This window comes from Oncorhynchus keta, chromosome 26 (assembly GCF_023373465.1).
Source record: "Oncorhynchus keta strain PuntledgeMale-10-30-2019 chromosome 26, Oket_V2, whole genome shotgun sequence".
Classification (NCBI taxonomy): domain Eukaryota; kingdom Metazoa; phylum Chordata; class Actinopteri; order Salmoniformes; family Salmonidae; genus Oncorhynchus; species Oncorhynchus keta.
Genome location: NC_068446.1, coordinates 33,677,186 through 33,696,799, shown reverse-complemented (window position 1 = coordinate 33,696,799; position 19,614 = coordinate 33,677,186). Strand labels below are relative to the sequence as shown.

At 41.9% G+C, this 19,614-nt stretch overlaps 1 protein-coding gene across 6 annotated transcripts in view; it reads right to left on the bottom strand.

Annotated features, from left to right (window-relative positions):
- Nucleotides 1-708: 708 nt before the first annotated feature.
- Nucleotides 709-19,614, bottom strand: part of si:ch211-106e7.2 (uncharacterized) — a 33,729-nt gene continuing 14,823 nt past the window's right edge. For 5 of the 6 annotated variants that reach the window (XM_035737721.2, XM_035737723.2, XM_052480569.1 and 2 more), the window contains 3 exons: nt 5,976-10,699; nt 4,442-4,504; nt 709-1,770 (listed from right to left, as the gene is read on the bottom strand). In XM_035737721.2, the coding sequence (XP_035593614.1) occupies nt 1,640-1,770; nt 4,442-4,504; nt 5,976-10,674 (4,893 nt within the window). In that variant the 5' untranslated portion in view covers nt 10,675-10,699 and the 3' untranslated portion in view covers nt 709-1,639. The remainder of the gene's footprint in view (nt 1,771-4,441; nt 4,505-5,975; nt 10,700-19,614) is intronic. The other variant, XM_035737724.2, reaches the window with a different exon arrangement.

Sequence of the window (19,614 nt, the reverse complement as noted above, 5' to 3'; positions counted from 1 at the left end):
TAGAAGCTGAAATAAATAAGTCTCTACTATTATTTCACATTCATAAAATAAAGTGGTGATCCTAACTGACCTAAAACAGGGAATTTTTTACTTGGATTAAATGTCAGGAATTGTGAAAAACTGAGGTTAAATGTATTTGGCTAAGGTGTATGTAAACTTCCGAATTCAACTGTATATAGTGTATTCTGGCTAATGCTATATAAACTACTGCTGTACACACATTCTATTCATATACACAACATTCACATACATATACTGTATATTTATATTCCAGACTCTGACCTTGCTCTTCTGATAAATCTTAATCCAAAAGTTAAAAAACAAGAGATTTGTGTGTTATTTTATTGCTAGATGTTGCTGCATTGTTGGAGCTAGAACACAGAGCTAGAGCGTTCTGGACATTCTACAACGACCTCCACATTCTGAGTGTCTGAACAAAGGTGGAGGTAAACAAAAGTGGTTTGAAAGAGGCCATCAAAACAATTCAAAGGGTTTTATGTGAGAACAACTTTGTTTGGAATCCAGAACAACTCCGGGAGCCTAACCAATTGACACCCAAGTGTCACAGACTAGTGCTAATTGCTCTGGATTAGCATTCACACCTAACCAATAGACACATCTGGCTCTGGCAACAGAATGTACCCAGCCTGCAAGTACACTCTAAAGTCAACAAGAATATCCAAGTGAAGGATGCTCTAGAGATAAATATCAATGTAAGTATGTAAAATATTTATTTAGAAACAAATAACAAAATAAATCAACAAAGAAATAACACTAGGTACAAAAAAAAAAAGTTTACAAAAAAAATATATACATCAATGCACCAGGTTACTAATGACTCACGTTCCCTGACAGGGTTGATTGTTTTTGTCTGCCACACGCTCAGTTGTCTGTCACAAATGTGAATCTATAACTACGAAGAAGTATAAAAGTTTAATACTAAAATACAGAACCAGAATACAAAAAGGTCTAACTACTGCAATGCAACATTGTTTAAGCTGTCAGTGTCTTGAACCATATAGTCCTGTTCATCCTTTGTCAACAAAAGGAATCGGTTTGAATTCCAGCAAAATAACTATTGAGAATGAAACTATTGATAAGATATGAGAATGTAGAAGGTAAGAGTCAAGAAGTGAAATTATGTAGCCTACAAATTCAAATAAACTGCAGTACATTTTGCATAGTCCAAATTCTGTGATCCATGCAAACAATAAACATGAGGTTTGCATAAAATATTGTTAACCCCAAACTTTTTTCAAAAGTCTGAAATGACAGTGACAAGAAAATAGCCATCCAATTGGCCACAACTTCATTTAATGTTTTTTAATGACAAAGTCTTGCAATGTTGACTGTCAGGCCTGAGGTAGAGGAGGATACTGTCAGATATATTGGCTCAGTCATTTAAGAATATAAACAATAACTACGATAAAAAAAATACCCATATTATGAACTGCCCAACCTTACCACAATAAGGTCCAATTCTGCATTAGAAAATAACAATTTTATGAAAAAGGTTATCATAAACAAAACAAAATGAAATTGTACACAGACTATATTTCCATGGGAAACAAGTTACAAGAATCAGATTGTCAACAGTCCTCACTTCACTCCTCCATTCCTTAACTGGAGGCAATACAAACTAGTCTTGGGATAGCCGCTTGAATTTCCTCTGAAAGTCCTGGAAGGCAGTGGAGGAAGACTTGGGGATTTTAGTGGGCGAAGAGGTGAGAGGACAATATCTCTTCTGAGGGCCAGCAGACCATAAACCTACTGGGAGTGTAATAGTTCATTTGTTACAATAAATAAAACCACAAAAAAAACACCTCACATTTGACAGAATGGAATAAATAGAGATCGGGAACTGCATAGATACACTACCGTTCAAAAGTTGGGGGTCACTTATAAATGTCCTTGTTTTTGAAAGAAAAGCACATTGAGCATTAAAATAACATCAAATTGAGCCGAAATACAGTGTAGACATTGTTAATGTTGTAAATAACTATTGTAGCTGGAAACTGATTTTCAATTATTTACATAGGTGTACAGAGGCCCATTATGTGCAACCATCACGCACGCCTGTGTTCCAATGGCACATTGTGTTAGCTAATCCAAGTTTATCATTTAAAAAAGGCTAATTGATCATTAGAAAACCCTTTTGCAATTATGTTAGTACAGCTGAAAACTGTTGTGCTGATTAAAGATGCAATTAAACTGGCCGACTAGTAGAGTATCTGGAGCATCAGCATTTGTGGGTTCGATTACAGGCTCAAAATGGCCAGAAACAAAGCATTTTCTTCGGAAACTCGTCAATCTATTCTTGTTCTGAGAAATCAAGGCTATTCCATGTGAGAAATTGACAAGAAACTGAAGATCTGGAACAAGGCTGTGTACTACTCCCTTCACCGAGAAGCCCAAACTGGCTCTAACCAGAATAGAAAGAGGAGTGGGTGGCCAGGTGCACAACTGAGCAAGTGGACAAGAACATTAGAGTGTCTAGCTTGAGAAAAAGACGCTTCACAAGTCATCAACTGGCAGCTTCATTAAATAATACCCACAAAACACCTGTCTCAAAGTCAACAGTGAAGAGGCAACTCCTGGATGCTGGCCTTCGAGGCAGAGTTCCTCTGTCCAATGTCTGTGTTCTTTTGCCCATCTTAATCTTTTATTGGCCAGTCTGAGGTATGTTTTTTAAAATTTGCAACTCTGCCTAGAAGGCCAGCATCCCGGGATTGCTTCTTCACTGTTGACGTTGAGACTGGTGTTTTGCGGGTACTATTTAACTTGGTGACAGGAGGGCAGTATTGAGTAGCTTGGATGAATAAAGTGCACAGAGAAAACTGCCTGCTACTCATTCCCAGAAAGAAATAGAAATATAATATTAGTAGTATTGGATAGAAAACACTGAAGTTTAAAACTGTTTGAATCATGTCTGAGTATAACATAACTTATTTAGCAGGCGAAACCCAGAGGAAAAACCATTCAGATTTGTTTTTGATTTTTTGGGGTCACTCCCTTTTCAATGGATTTTCATTGGGAATCCAGATTTATGAGGGACCTTCTTGCAGTTCCTATCGCTTCCACTGGATGTCAACAGTATTTAGAAATTGGTTGAGTTTATTCTTTTGTGTAATGAAGAAGTACGGCCATCTTGAACGAGGATCACTTGAAGTGTACTGTTAGATAGGAGGCGCGTGACCAGAAAGCTAGCTACAGTTTGTTTTACTCCGGTATTGAACACAGATCATCCTGTCTTCAATTTTATTGATTATTTACGTAAAAAAATACCTAAAGTTGTATTACAAAAGTAGTTTGAAATGTTTTGGCAAAGTTAACAGGTAACTTTTGAGATATTTTGTAGTCACGTTGCGCAAGTTGGAACCGGTGTTTTTCTGGTTCAAACGCGCCAAATAAATTGACATTTTGGATATATATCAATGGAGTTAATGGAACAAAAGGACCATTTGTGATGTTTATGGGACATTTTTAATTTTTTTAAATGTATTTTACCTTTATTTGACTAGGCAAGGCAGTTAAGAACAAATTCTTATTTTCAATGACGGCCTAGGAACAGTGGGTTAACTGCCTGTTCAGGGGCAGAACGACAGCTCGGGATTTGAACTTGCAACCTTCCGGTTACTAGTCCAACGCTCTAACCACTTGGCTACCCTGCCGCCCCAAATATTGGAGTGCCAACAAAAAAAGCTTGTCAAAGGTAAGGCATGAATTATATTTTTATTTCTGCGTCTTCTGTCGCGCCTGCAGGGTTGAAATATGGTTTCTCTCTTGTTTACGGAAGTGCTATCCTCAGATAATAGCATCGTTTGCTTTCGCCGAAAAGCCTTTTTGAAATCTGACATGTTGGCTGGATTCACAACAAGTGTAGCTTTAATTTGCTCTCTTGCATGTGTGATTTAATGAAAGTTTAATTTTTATAGTAATTTATCTGAATTTGGCGCTCTGCATTTTCCCTAGCTTTTGGCCAGGTGGGACGCCGTCCCACATATCCCAGAGAGGTTAAATCAGCACAACAGTTTTCATTTGTGCTAACATAATTGCAAATGGGTTTTCTAATGATCAATTAGCTAATACAAGTTTATCAGTTTAAAAGGCTAACAAAACGTGCCATTGGAACACAGGAGTGATGGTTGCAGATAATGGGCCTCTGTACGCCTATGTAGATATTCCATTAAAAATCAGCCGTTTCCAGCTACAATAGTAATTTACAACAATAACAATGTCTACACTGTATTTCTGATCAATTTTATGATATTTTAAAATACACATTTGTTGTGCTTTTCTTTGAAAAACAAGGACATTTCTAAGTGATCCCAAACTTTTGAACGGTAGTGTACAAAAAACACTTTCCTTACAAAAGACATGCAATGTAGGAAGCCATAATACATACATTTTCAACATGTGGTTGGATAGAGCATGCTATTACCTTGGGATTTCCGGACTATTGTTTTAGTACTCTCAGTCGTCGCAGCACCAGCACCAGCCATTTCTTATGGGGAAAAAGTGTTTCAATGTGAAAAGGGTAGGTATAAATGTCTAATTACAGGTAATCGTAATTTGAGTAACCATAATTGGAGTAAGACTAGGGCTGGGCGATATGGCCAACATCTCATAACAATATTGTTCACATTTTTGACGATATGACAGCATTTTATGTTTTTGAATAATACAAGTTCTAAATATTCAGGAGCCTAGGGTGGCAACACATACATTATGTGATTTCAATGTGGCATTCTAGATTCTGATTGAACAGTATAAAACAACTTCAACCAAAAAATAATGTTCTGCATTTCCTGCACTTTTTGTATCATTTTCACACTGTCCCGTAGGGCTGCATGATAGATAAGGGAGAAAAAAAATCTAGGCCTACAGTAGTTTATTGGCGAAGTGTTGAAATCGTGGAAGTATAATGATTATTGTAATTCAATAGTTGGAATATAGAGGGCATCACTTTGAATACATTGTTATTTGACATGACAACAAATTAATAAGCCAGGGAGGAATTATTTTGACCGGATAGGAACGTGTTGTTCAGTGTTTCCTAGGGGACCCTATACAACGTTATGTGTGTATTCTCTTACATCATGTAGCTAGCTCGAAATCATGCTTCGCCTAAAGATGGGTTAGCTGACGTCACGAAAAAGATCTGCACGCTTCAAATGGGACAGAAGTCTGAATTGTTGTGATTCTGGATAGCCAGATATCTACCAACAATACAAGAAACTGTCATGTGGGGAATCGTAAAGGACTTGTTTTGACTGATTTCATGTCAATGCTAATATGGCAACAAAACAAAAAAAATCACTAGCTAGCTAACCAACAACTGTAACAATGTATTTGAGAGACAAGTGCTCATTGAGCAAATGTATTTGTTTTCAATAAACACTGAAGAAATATAGTTTACATGTCAACAACTAAACAAATGTTTTACTCCACAGTTACGCATGCATCGGTTGTGTTGCTAAACAATCAGCCTGTCTATTCCTCTCTGATTCAGAAACATCCTGCATCAGCAATGGTATCAATTAGGCCGCATTATTGGCTAGCTACGTTTGCGCCGACTGATTACATTTGGATAACTAGTTTGCGATTAGCATTAGTGGCGAACATTATTTATTTTAGCCCCAAAGTGCCAAGAAAAGGCAAACTAGATGTTTGCAGACTAAGATACACAAACTAGTAGTGTAATTACAGAATACTTAGAAAGCAGCATCGAGGAGAGGGACGACTTGCAAGAAGCAAACGGAGTAAAAAAAAGAAAAGACATTTCACACGCCAGAGTTGCATATCTCTCACCGGAGTTGCATTTAACAAACCAAACACTGAAATATAGTTTTAGAAGGTAAAGTTAATTAAAACCCAAACTGGTTCTTGCATCAATACCGGCACCCAGTCAAATATGCTATACCGCCCAGCCCTAAGTAAGACAGAGCAAGGATATTTGTTTTGGTACTCCTTACCCTTCATTGAACCAGTCTGTGTCAGAGTGTCCATGGGGTCTTGTCCATCTTTGAAGTTGAACGACTCTGGCAGCACACTGAACCTCAGAACACTGTTCTCCTCAAGAGGCAAAAGAGCAGGGCTCCTGATCTTAATTGTACTTTTTTCCACGGTAACAGGTTTGCTGGATGGCACTGCCTTGATCCTAGATTTCTTCAGTCTGAGTTTCAGGCCATTTAAGATTCTCTCTCTTTCAAAGTGCCGCAAAGTTTGCTTGACCCTTACGGTTCTTTCTGGTGTGGCTCGTCTTTCAGAGGATAATGCACTACCATCTGTGTTGGTCGAGGTAACAGTATTTTTGGCAACTTCAGCACAAACAATCTTCGGAGCAAAGCCTCTTCTGTTTCTTAGTCTTGGTCTGCCCCTGGACTTTGTCTTCTTTGTTGGCACAAAACTGTTCTCCCACTCATTGAAGAGCCGTTGTCTGACTGGGCTTTCCACTGGCGGGCTGGTCTCGGAGGGCTCTATCCTCCAGGACTTGACATTCACACTGAGGGTTAAAGGAGGTGCTGGAGCTTTGTCTGCAAAAGTTCTAGGTCGAGAAGAATTATGGTCCTTGCGTTGGCCAGTTACTACAGTCCCATTTGTCCTCTGGGGCGAGGAACCAAACAAGGCCAGACTTACTGTTGTGACCCTTGAAATCTTGGTCCCAATTCCAGGTTCTGCTGGCTTCTGGAGATTGCGACCGTTTGAAGATCGGTCTTCTTCCAAAGACTTAGAAGCACTTGTACTGGGGGACTCGAAATCGTCATCTGTGTCAGTCAAGTTGACCTCAGGAACAAGTTGAATGAAGGGACTCAAACCGTGCCTTATTTTCCTTCGCTTTCTTGGGACAGAATGAGGACCGTCAACACATCTCTTGTGTCCAACCCCTTTTTGTTTAACCTTCCAGCTACAATTTAATTTAGGCGATAGATGCTTGTGACATCTTTGTGCCAAGGAGAGTGATGTTAGAAAACTGATTTTCTCTGCTGGTTGGCGTAGCAGATTAGAAGTAGGAATGGTAACTGTAGGAATGACTTCACTACCCCCAAGGTTCCTTTCTTCCAAAGAGACACTAGGTGCTTGTACACATTCCATTTGTTTCTGGAGTGGACCTTGTAGTTGCTGCTTTGGCTGTACATTGTCCCACACTAGCTCAGACATTGGGGTGGATACTTTAAGAAAGTCTTCATAGCTCGAGAAGACATCTTCAATTTCAACTTCAACAATGTTTGGGCACTTGCTGGGCAGGCACAGTGATGGGGGTTTTGACAATGGCAAGCTCTTTGCCCCATTAGTGTATGGGCAATCAGTCTCAGATTCACTATCAGACAAGAAAATAGTTTGGCATTCAATGCCTGTAGATTTCCCTAATTGGGGATTCCCATTTTTACCAGGATTCCCTTCCCTCTTTCTTTCTGCTGTGCCATTTGATTTCCATAAATCCAGGCTTTCCCTTTGTTCTGCATTTGTTGTGCTTGGTTCAACAGCCAAAGTTCCCTCGACAAACATCTTTGCATTCACAGTGGCCTTTTTCAAACCCAATTCAGTCTTGTACTGGCATTTGCAGGACACAGAACTGGTGGACCCACTGAACACTGCCTTCCAACGTGAGAGACAACAGTAATCTTCCGATTGGACATCCACTTCATATTTTACAGTCGTCAACTTTACATCTACTCTCTCAGATGACTTATCCTCCACTGAGTAATCTTTCAACTCATTCAGCTCCACATCCTCTGGCAATTTCAACTGGTCTTCTCCCACTTTGTCTTGCAGTAGCTGGCCATTGAAAAACCGCATAGCCTCTTCTGGTGTCAGCACGTTGATCTCCAGGGAGGAAAATGGGTCACATAAAATGGTGTTTTCACTTTCTTTCTTAACTGGTGAGAGGGTGTGTGTAGAGCTGTGTGCCAAACTTGACCCTTGAATTTCTTTAGGATCAGATTCAGAGGGTGCTGGTCTCTCTGTCTGAATCACATCAGTCTGCATGTCACTGGCAGAGTCTTCATTTTCTACAGAATTTTCATTTTCGGTACAATTCCGTTTTGGTTGTTCATCTCCTCTTCGAAAAGTCTGTTGGTGATATATTAGTGACGAAGGGAATCCAAACTCCCTGTCTATGTCATCAAGCTGCTTATTGGTGTTCAGCCATGAGGACTCTTGACCCGGGACCACGGGGTAAACAGAATCATGTTTAAGAATGACACACTTCTCTTCAACTTGAGCCCAGTTTTTGCACCTGACTTGTGAAAATATGACAGACTGTGATGACATATCTTTGCCACAAACAGATCTAACATCTCGCATTATATTCTGGAAGATACCAGATCTTACAGCATCTATAAGCTTCTGCCCATCTCCATCCCAATAGAGGCTTAGTAGCTTGCTTTCAACCAGTGTCTCAGAGCATTTTGGATGTTGCACAGTGTTTACCAACTCCTTCAATTTACCAAGTCTCCATTTGATTACAGGAACTGAGGACAATTCAAAAATGTCCTCATCTGAAACAAGTTTTTCATTTGTTTCCTCACTCAATTGGTTAACATGCACACGAGTGGTCATTTCTGTGCCAGCTAACTCTTTTCTCTGAGTGGCTTGACATTTCAAATTAGATAATGGTTGAGAATCCACTTTCTCTACATGTAAGCAGTTCGATAGGGACGGTTCAGACTCAAAATATGAATATGTCTTTGCCAGTTCAACAACTGAAGTTTCTGAATCCTGAGTCACTGTTCTTCCAGCACCCAATTCTAATGTAGCTTCTGGTCTGACCTTGGGGACCTTTTGTCCAAATTCATTTGTCAAAGAAGCAGATACAGTAAGGGTTGTTTGGGCTTGTGATGGACTCTGGTCACAAGATTCTTTCCCAGGGTTGCTCACATTTTCACCACTAGTTGAGAACGACATACCTTGGGTAGTCAAGGGCATTCTATCAGCCACGTTGAGAGATGTGTTTGTCTGCATACACTGCGATAGTGGTTGTACAACGGCGATGGCCTTCTGCACCGTAGGAACAGAGGGGGCATTACTTGCAGATGATCCTTGCCGTACCAGAGCACTTTCATTAGGTTTATCTCCTATCAAAATAACCTTTTCTGCTCTAAATCCATTTCCACTTTTGTCCTCTGTTACCGTTACGTAATAGCCCTGTCTTATGGGGTATGACGGTGGCACAGACTCACAGTTTTGCTGGCCTGAAAACTGCGTACCATGGTTTAGCACAGATGAAGATGGTCCAGTGTTGGATATCAGAACACAGGTGTTTTTTGGCTTGTAATGTAGTGTATGGTCTGAGCCTTGGTTTGGTATGTATTGCAGAGAATGTGCTCCTGCCCCAACCACATGTCCCGTCTTGTTCAGCATGGGTCCATGTGAGTGCTGGCCTGGGTATGGTGGAGGAGCGGACTCACGGGTGTGCTCGACTGAAGACTGTATACTATTGTTTGGCACAGTTGAAGATGGTCCAGTGTTGGACACCAGAACGTCTGCCTTGTAATGTAGGTTGGATACGCCTTCGATACGGGGCCTAGGATATGGGGCATGGTGTGCATTATTTTTAATGGCCCCTGCCTGACTGTTCATATTTGCACAATTTGACACAAGTCTGTTCTGTTGTGGTGGGTTGGTAAGGCCTGCAGGGCGATATCTTTGAAAATTATTAAGAGAAGGGTTATGCATAACATTGTATTGAGGATTCTGGCTAATGTTATGCATTGGCATTGACTGCCCCACTGTAGCATTTGGTAGATTGACCTGGATGTTGCTGTCATGTTGAACCCTGTTCATCTCAGTCCTGTTGTTATTGTTTTGATTTAGAATCAAATACAGTTGTTTATATGCTGTGGGAGACTGTGGAGATGTCCTTGATGGCACACTACTTGTCTCCTGTGCAATTTGCAAAGAGTTTGGTGTTTGTGGATATCCCTGATGAAGAGCTTGAACCGCCATCCTACTTGAATCCTTTCCACTCACTACAGTCCATTGATGATTGACATGATTGGGACTCCTACCCATTGCAAGAGCAGCAGAGGTACCACTGGAGGTCCCCTCTTGTCTGCCAAGTACCAGCTGCTGACTGCCACTTGCTGGTCTTTGGAGATAAATACAATTTGTATTCAGTGATGCATTAATATCAGAGGGGCAGTGAATGGTTGCACCCTGACCATCCTGTACCAACCTCTGTGAATTGTTACCATTAACACCCAAAGACCTATGTCCCCGCTGGAAAGTGGTTTGAAAAGCATCGTTAACCCTTCCAGGCAGGGTGTGATGGTATCCACTTTGTGCTGTAACACTAGTTGATTGTGCAGCTGCATTGTTAGTCAAGAGTGATGTCAAAAGGGGACTAGTGGCCATTAGGGTCTGCTCTTTTGTGGGTGCCTGTTGATTCTGGGTCTGTCCACTCAAGTAACCTACACTGGTTACTTGACTGCTGTGTGGTAAGCATTCACCACCTTGAGTATATGGGACCACTGGTCCGACTTCCCTACCTAGTGTATACGCCACCGATGGTCTGACCATCCCATATTGATGAGAAGAGGTGCTCGGATTCCCACTCAGCTGACCACTGGTGACTTGAGGACTTGAGGATTGTCCAGTGACTGATCGATCCGGTCCATTTTGGGGCCAGGTAGTCTGCATTCTCCTTGGCTTCTCAGTCTCGCCTTCTGCCATGTGGTATGGCAGAACACAACCATTTCTGAAATGAAAAACCAGGATTAGCCCAACAAAACGCACAGTAACAAATATAGCTCGAATCCAATAGTAAAAATTTAGGGTACGGCAATCTGGTGCCAGAAAGCCATCATATTCTTTGAAAGCACAGAAGTGATCGGTAGGCTAGCTGCTATTTTTTCTCCACTAATCTAAACGGAGGTGGGTCGCTCGACTGGAGACACCCAAGATGTGGGCACATTCCATCAGCACTACAGCCATGACTTAGGGTAAGCAACAGATCAACTCGTTCACACATTCGAGGTTGAGGGGTCTGGAACGGTACATTGGTTTACTCCCCGTGAGAATGCACTGATGGGAACTGAAGACAAAAATCATCAGATGTACTCAAGGTAACGGAGGAGACTTGAGTCCAGTAGAAGTACAAGCGGTCACGTCAAGATAAAACGGCTACTATAAATTGAACCCTCTCCCGAACTCAAGGTTATACATTGACTTAATTAATGATACATTCATCACTACATTCTCATGACTATGTCATGTCTCTCATAAAACATGAGTTTGTCACAGGAGATGGATTTATCACAGAGCTTAATTTTCTTTATTTATGGTACATTTTCAATCTGTGCTGTATTGTTTCCTAAGATGGAAACTGTATGACTTGCGCACCTTTTTATTGTATAAATTAGCTCATTAGTATGTGTTAGGTAGTTGGAGCTTGTGTGCATTATTTTAGCAAAAAGTACAGAAAGTGTCGGTTTCAGGTCAGACAATATTAGTTCTGCATATTAAGATGAACCTCTTGGTGTTAGGGGGCAGTATTTTCATTTTTGGAGAAAAAAAACATTCCCGTTTTAAACAGGATATTTTGTCAGGAAAAGATGCTAGAATGAACATGCATATAATTGACAGCTTTGGATAGACAACACTAACGTTTCCAAAACTGTAAAGATATTGTCTGAGTATAACAGAACTGATGTTGCAGGCGAAAGCCTGAGAAAAATCCAATCCGGAAGTGTCCCAGGTTTTGAAAGCGCTGCGTTCCATCCAATGACTCCCTATTCAGCTGTAAATGTACCATCAACGAGCTTAAGCTTTCTACGTATTCCCCAAATGTGTCTACAGCATTGTGACGTAGTTTTACGTATTTCTGTTGAAGAATAGCCGTAGGCAGCCACATTGCTTAAGTGGTCACATGGTGGCTCCGAGAGAGATTCTCGCGTAAAATACAGAGGTAGCCATTATTCCAATCGGTCCTAGTGAAAAACGAATTGTCCTGACGGATATATTATCGAATAGATATTAGAAAAACACCTTGAGGATGGATTCTAAACAACGTTTCCCATGTGTCTGTCGATACAATGGAGCTAATTTTGAATATTTTTCGGCGTTGTGGTGACCGCAATTTCCGGGCAATTTCTCAGCCAAACGTGAAGAACAAACGGAGCTATTTCGCCTACAAAAATAATATTTTGGGAAAAAAGGAACTTTGGCTGTCTACCTGGCTGTCTACCTGGGAGTCTCGTGATTGAAAACATCCAAAGTTCAAAGGTAAACGATTTAATTTGTTTGCTTTTCTAATTTCTGTGACAAGGATGCCTGCTGCTAGCAAGGCATAATGCTATGCTAGGCTATGATAAACTTACACAAATGCTTGTATAGCGTTGGCTGTAAAGCATATTTTGAAAATCTGAGATGACAGGGTGATTAACAAAAGGCTAAGCTGTGTTCCAATATATTTCACTTGTGATTTTCATGCATAGGAATATTTTCTAGGAAGATTTATGTCCGTTGCGTTATGCTAATTAGTGTCAGATGATGACAACGGTCCCGTTCATGGGATGGGGTGTCACTACAGGTTAAGGAAGTATGTAAAAGAGCAACAGTTGGGTCTCAGTTCCTGTTAAGCAAAGCTAGTTCTTGTGAAACTAGGCCGAGCAGGTGGTGGAACTCAACAGCCAACAATAGTTGAAGAGTAAGGAAACATCTGGGAGGGGGGCCAGAGCGATCGGCCCCTCCCAAAAGATAGAATTTGTAGACAATTGTCCCTCTTTCTGGGACTGACCCACAAACAGGACCAAGCCTGGCCTGTTGAGGAGTGACAGACTCCATCCTAACTGGAGGGGTCCTCTCATCTTATGAACATAGACAGGTCTCTAACTCCCCTAGCTCTACAATGAGATAGCCAGCCTGCCAGCTTAGTGGAGCCTGCCACTAGCACAGTCAGTGTAGTCAGCTCAGCTATCCCCATTGAGACCGTGTCTGTGCCTCGATCTAGTTTGGGCAAAACTAAACATGGCAGTGTTCGCCTTTGCAATCTCACTAGAATAAAGAACTCCTCCATTCCTGCCATTTTTGAAAGATTTTGAGATACCTCACATCTCAAAATAGGGCTACTTAATGTTAGATCCCTCACTTCCAAGGCAGTTATAGTCAACAAACTAATCACGGATCATAATCTTGATGTGATTAGCCTGACTGAAACATGGTTTAAGCCTGATGAATTTACTGTGTTAAATGAGGCCTCACCTCCTGGTTACACTAGTGACCATATTCCCCGCGCATACCACAAAGGCAGAGGTGTTGCTAACATTTACGATAGAACATTTCAATTTACAAAAAAATTATAATAATAAATAAAAATAAATAAAAAGACGTTTTCGTCTTTTGAGCTTCTAGTCATGAAATCTATGCAACTTACTGAGTCACTTTTTAGATCTACTGTTTACAGGCCTCCTGGGCCATACACATCATTCCTCACTGAGTTCCTATCAGACCTTATGGTCATGGCAGATAATAGTCACACGGAAAACTCCACAGACCCACTCAAAAAGGCTTTCGGAGCCATCATCGACTCAGTGGGGTTTGTCCAACAACCTACTCACTGCCACAGTCATACTTTGGACCTAGTTTTGTCCCGTGGAATAAATGTTGTGGATCTTAATGTTTGTCCTCATAATCCTGGACTATCGGTCCACCATTTTATTACGTTTGCAATCGCAACAAATAATCTGCTCAGACCCCAACCAAAAATCAAAGGCTGTGCTATAAATTCTCAAGCAACCCAAAAATTCCTAGATGAACTTCCAGACTCCCTCCGCCTACCCAAGGACGGCAGAGCGTGGTGCCTTGTGTTACAAGGTTCATGGAAGTGGAAGACACTGAGCCGGGGCAAGGAGACAAAAGGAAGAGGCACATGGTCAAGTTGAGGTGGTAGTTGTATATTGCCCAAGACCCAAAGACCAAATTGGACTGTGTATATTCCTGCCATATGCTGGTGGACAGGAAGGCAGTTCCTGGAGAGGGAAGGGGTAGAAATGAAACTGCCCCTCCTGAGCCACAAGGGAAACTGAGAAAATGTATAAACCTATTAAAAAGAAAAACAACCACTGACATGTAAGACCCTGGAGAGGGTACATCAAGGCAAAGGGACACAGGCCATTCTAGGTCCCCCATCTATAAAGAATAAGAAACTAATGTACTCCTACTCTGTCTCCACAGGGAAACATGAGGCTGGGGGAATATAGAACCAGGCATAGAGAGTGTAAGGATGGTATTGGTGGGTAAGTATTCTTTCCACCATAATCATAGTGCCAAGCTCTATAGTATTTGGATTAACCCTAGGGTTTATTCATGAGCAACAAGAAAGAGAAGTATTAAAAAGGCATAGAAATAGAACAAGAAAGATGCCAGAGTAGCATCCCCACGTATAGAGCCTTTACCAAAAGATGGGGAATACCAATACAGTGCACCCCAATAAATAGGACAGATTGTCCGGGATATCCATCAGTAAAATTAAAACAAAAATTGAATAATACCAACTGGAACGATACCTGGAACGATAATAGCAATCTAGTGGTACTATGGAAATTAATAACTAACAACACCCTGCAAGGATGGCTAGTAAACATAACCCAAGGAGCGGTGTTAGTTAACTTAGAGATAGGGGGCAGCATTTCTACTTTTTGATAAATAGCGTGCACAATTTCAACTTCCTGCTACTCATTCTTTCCAAGATGGCACAGCAGTTCAGACGTCTTTTGTCCTCGTCTTGTCGTGTTCCGTATATATATTTACAACTTTTTTCACATACATTTTATTTTTATTTTCCATCAACTCATCTTCAAAACACTCTCCTGCAACCCACCTCACCAATTTATATTTATAAAAAAGTATTATCAAATCTGTAATCCTCCAAGAAGCTAGCCAGAAGCTAGCCCAGAAGCTAGTTAGCTTCTTTACTGGCAAATCGTTAGTTTTTAGCTAACCACAGTTTGTGGTCATCAGCTATCCTTTAGCTCGAAAATCTATCGCCAGTTTTGTACGGCGCAGCGCAGCGCGGCTCGGAACATACCGGACCAATTTTTCTCTCCATGTCCCTGGATTTCAACTGCTCTCTGGACATTCATACCTGGATCTCACAGCTAGCTAGCTGCTATCCGTGTGACTATCGGCTTTCGTCGATTCCAGAGCAAACATCAATTATTCCGGAGCTAGCCAGCTCCGTCAATCACTCCTGAGTTTCATCAATCACTCCTGGGCTGCAGTCACCTATCCGGACCCGTTTCACTGCCTACGCGGAGCCCCACCAGGCCTTCACAACTGGACTGCCGACGTTATCTACCCGAAGGAGTTATCCGGCTGGCTCCTCCGTCGCGACGTTACCTGAACGCCCATCTGCAGCCTGCTAACCGTTAGCTGTCTTACCGGCTGCTATCTGAATAAGACAAATCGGACAATTTATTTATTTTTATTATTATTATTATGTTTTCTTCTTGGGCCTCTATAACTAAATCTATTGTTTTTATTTTTGTTGTTGTTGTGTGATTTGGATTAATCCCCTCTACCACACGGAACCCCACTAATCTACTGACGGAATGCAAGAGGTGGCTAATAACAGACCTCCATCCTATGCTAGCTTGCTACCGATGGCCTGGCTAGCTATCTAAATCGCTGTGACACCCAACCGACCTCTCCACTCACTGGACCCTTTTGATCACCCGACTAAGCATGCCTCTCCTTAATGTCAATATGTCTTGTCCATTGCTGTTCTGGTTAGTGTTTATTGGCTTATTTCACTGTAGAGCCTCTAGTCCTGCTCACTATACCTTATCCAACCTATTAGTTCCACCACCCACACATGCAATGACATCTCCTGGTTTCAATGATGTTTCTAGAGACAATATCTCTCTGTTCATCACTAAATACCTAGGTTTACCTCCACTGTATTCACATCCTACCATAACTTTGTCTGTACATTATACCTTGATGCTATTTTATCGCCCCCAGAAACCTCCTTTTACTCTCTGTTCCAGACGTTCTAGACGACCAATTCTTATTGCTTTTAGCCGCACCCTTATTCTACTCCTCCTATGTTCCTCTGGCGATGTAGAGGTGAATCCAGGCCCTGCAGTGCCTAGCTCCACTTCTATTCCCCAGGCGCTCTCTTTTGACGACTTCTGTAACCGTAATAGCCTTGGTTTCATGCATGTTAACATTAGAAGCCTCCTCCCTAAGTTTGTTCTATTCACTACTTCAGCACACTCTGCCAACCCGGATGTTCTAGCTGTGTCTGAATCCTGGCTTAGGAAGACCACCAAAAATTCTGAAATTTTAATTCCAAACTACAACATTTTCAGACAAGATAGAACTGCCATAGGGGGCGGTGTTGCAATCTACTGCAAAGATAGCCTGCAGAGTTCTGTCCTACTATCCAGGTCTGTACCCAAACAATTTGAACGTCTACTTTTAAAAATCTACCTCTCTAAAAAACAAGTCTCTCACCGTTGCCGCCTGCTATAGACCACCCTCTGCCCCCAGCTGTGCTCTGGAAACCATATGTGAACTGATTGCCCCCCATCTATCTTCAGAGCTCGTGCTGCTAGGCAACCTAAACTGGAACATGCTTAACACCCCAGCCATCCTACAATCTAAACTTGATGCCCTCAATCTCACACAAATTATCAATAAACCTAACTACCAGGTACCTCCCCAAAGCCTTCAACTCGGGCATCCTCATAGATATCATCCTAACCAACTTCCCCTTTAAATACACCTCTACTGTCTTCAACCAAGATCTCAGCGATCACTGCCTCATTGCCTGGGTCAGCGGTCAAATGACCTCCACTCATCACTGTAAAACGCTCCCTGAAACACTTCAGCGAGCAGGCCTTTCTAATCGACCTGGCCGGGGTATCCTGGAAGGATATTGATCTCATCCCGTCAGTAGAGGATGCCTGGATATATTTTTTAAATGCCTTCCTAACCATCTTGAATAAACATGCCCCATTCAAGAAATTTAGAACCAGGAACAGATATAGATAGCCCTTGGTTCTCCCCAGACCTGACTGCCCTTAACCAACACAAAAACATCCTATGGCGTTCTGCATTAGCATTGAACAGCCCCCGTGATATGCAGCTGTTCAGGGAAGCTAGAAACCATTATACACAGGCAGTTAGAAAAGCCAAGGCTAGCTTTTTCAAGCAGAAATTTGCTTCCTGCAACACTAACTCAAAAAAGTTCCGGGACACTGTAAAGTCCATGGAGAATAAGAACACCTCCTCCCAGCTGCCCACTGCACTGAAGATAGGAAACACTGTCACCACTGATAAATCCACTATAATTGAGAATTTCAATAAGCATTTTTCTACGGCTGGCCATGCTTTCCACCTGGCTACTCCTACCCCGGTCAACAGCACTGCACCCCCAACAGCAACTCGCCCAAGCCTTCCCCATTTCTCCTTCTCCCAAATCCGTTCAGCTGATGTTCTGAAAGAGCTGCAAAATCTGGACCAATACAAATCAGCCGGGCTAGACAATCTGGACCCTTTCTTTCTAAAATTATCTGCCGAAATGGTTGCCACCCCTATTACTAGCCTGTTCAACCTCTCTTTCGTGTCGTCTGAGATTCCCAAAGATTGGAAAGCAGCTGCGGTCATCCCCCTCTTCAAAGGGGGGGGACACACTCTTGACCAAAACTGCTACAGACATATCTATCCTACCATGCCTTTCTAAGGTCTTCCAAAGCCAAGTCAACAAACAGATTACCGACCATTTCGAATCTCACCATACCTTCTCTGCTTTGCAATCTGGTTTCAGAGCTGGTCATGGGTGCACCTCAGCCACGCTCAAGGTCCTAAACGATATCTTAACCGCCATCGATAAGAAACATTACTGTGCAGCCGTATTCATTGATCTGGCCAAGGCTTTCGACTCTGTCAATCACCACATCCTCATCGGCAGACTCGACAGCCTTGGTTTCTCAAATGATTGCCTCGCCTGGTTCACCAACTACTTCTCTGATAGAGTTCAGTGTGTCAAATCGGAGGGTCTGCTGTCCGGACCTCTGGCAGTCTCTATGGGGGTGCCAAAGGGTTCAATTCTTGGACCGACTCTCTTCTCTGTATACATCAATGAGGTCCCTCTTGCTGCTGGTGAGTCTCTGATCCACCTCTACGCAGACGACACCATTCTGTATACTTCTGGCCCTTCTTTGGACACTGTTAACAACCCTCCAGGCAAGCTTCAATGCCATACAACTCTCCTTCCGTGGCCTCCAATTGCTCTTAAATACAAGTAAAACTAAATGCATGCTCTTCAACCGATCGCTACCTGCACCTACCCACCTGTCCAACATCACTACTCTGGACGGCTCTGACTTAGAATACGTGGACAACTACAAATACTTAGGTGTCTGGTTAGACTGTAAACTCTCCTTCCAGACCCAAATCAAACATCTCCAATCCAAAGTTAAATCTAGAATTGGCTTCCTATTTCGCAACAAAGCATCCTTCACTCATGCTGCCAAACATACCCTTGTAAAACTGACCATCCTACCAATCCTTGACTTTGGCGATGTCATTTACAAAATAGTCTCCAATACCCTACTCAACAAATTGGATGCAGTCTATCACAGTGCAATCCGTTTTGTCACCAAAGCCCCATATACTACCCACCATTGCGACCTGTACACTCTCGTTGGCTGGCCCTCGCTTCAGACTCGTCGTCAAACCCACTGGCTCCATGTCATCTACAAGACCCTGCTAGGTAGTCCCCCCTTATCTCAGCTCGCTGGTCACCATAGCATCTCCCACCTGTAGCACACGCTCCAGCAGGTATATCTCTCTAGTCACCCCCAAAACCAATTCTTTCTTTGGCCGCCTCTCCTTCCAGTTCTCTGCTGCTAATGACTGGAACGAACTACAAAAATCTCCGAAACTGGAAACACTTATCTCCCTCACTAGCTTTAAGCACCAACTGTCAGAGCAGCTCACAGATTACTGCACCTGTACATAGCCCACCTATAATTTAGCCCAAAAAACTACCTCTTTCCCAACTGTATTTAATGTATTTATTTATTTTGCTCCTTTGCACCCCATTATTTTTATTTCTACTTTGCACATTCTTCTTTGCCACCATGGCCTTTTTTGCCTTTACCTCCCTTCTCACCTAATTTTCTCACATTGTATATAGACGTGTTTATACTGTATTATTGACTGTATGTTTGTTTTACTCCATGTGTAACTCTGTGTCGTTGTATCTGTCGAATTGCTTTACTTTATCTTGGCCAGGTCGCAATTGTAAATGAGAACTTGTTCTCAACTTGCCTACCTGGTTAAATAAAGGTGAAATAAATAAATAAAATGCCAGGAATATATTATATGCATATGATTAGTAGGTGTGGATAGAAAACACTGAAGTTTTTAAAACGGGTTCAATCATGTCTGTGACTATAACAAAACTTATGTAACAGGCAAAACCCCAAGGAAAAACTGTTCAGAATAAAAAAAAAATGTTTTTCCCTCTGACAGTTCCCTCAGTTGTCTTTGCCAAGGGAAATTAGATAGCGCCCATTTTACAGTTCCAACGTCTTCCACAGGATGTCACCAGTCTTTGGAATTGGGTTGAAGTTAATCGTTGGTGAAACGAAGAAGAGGCAC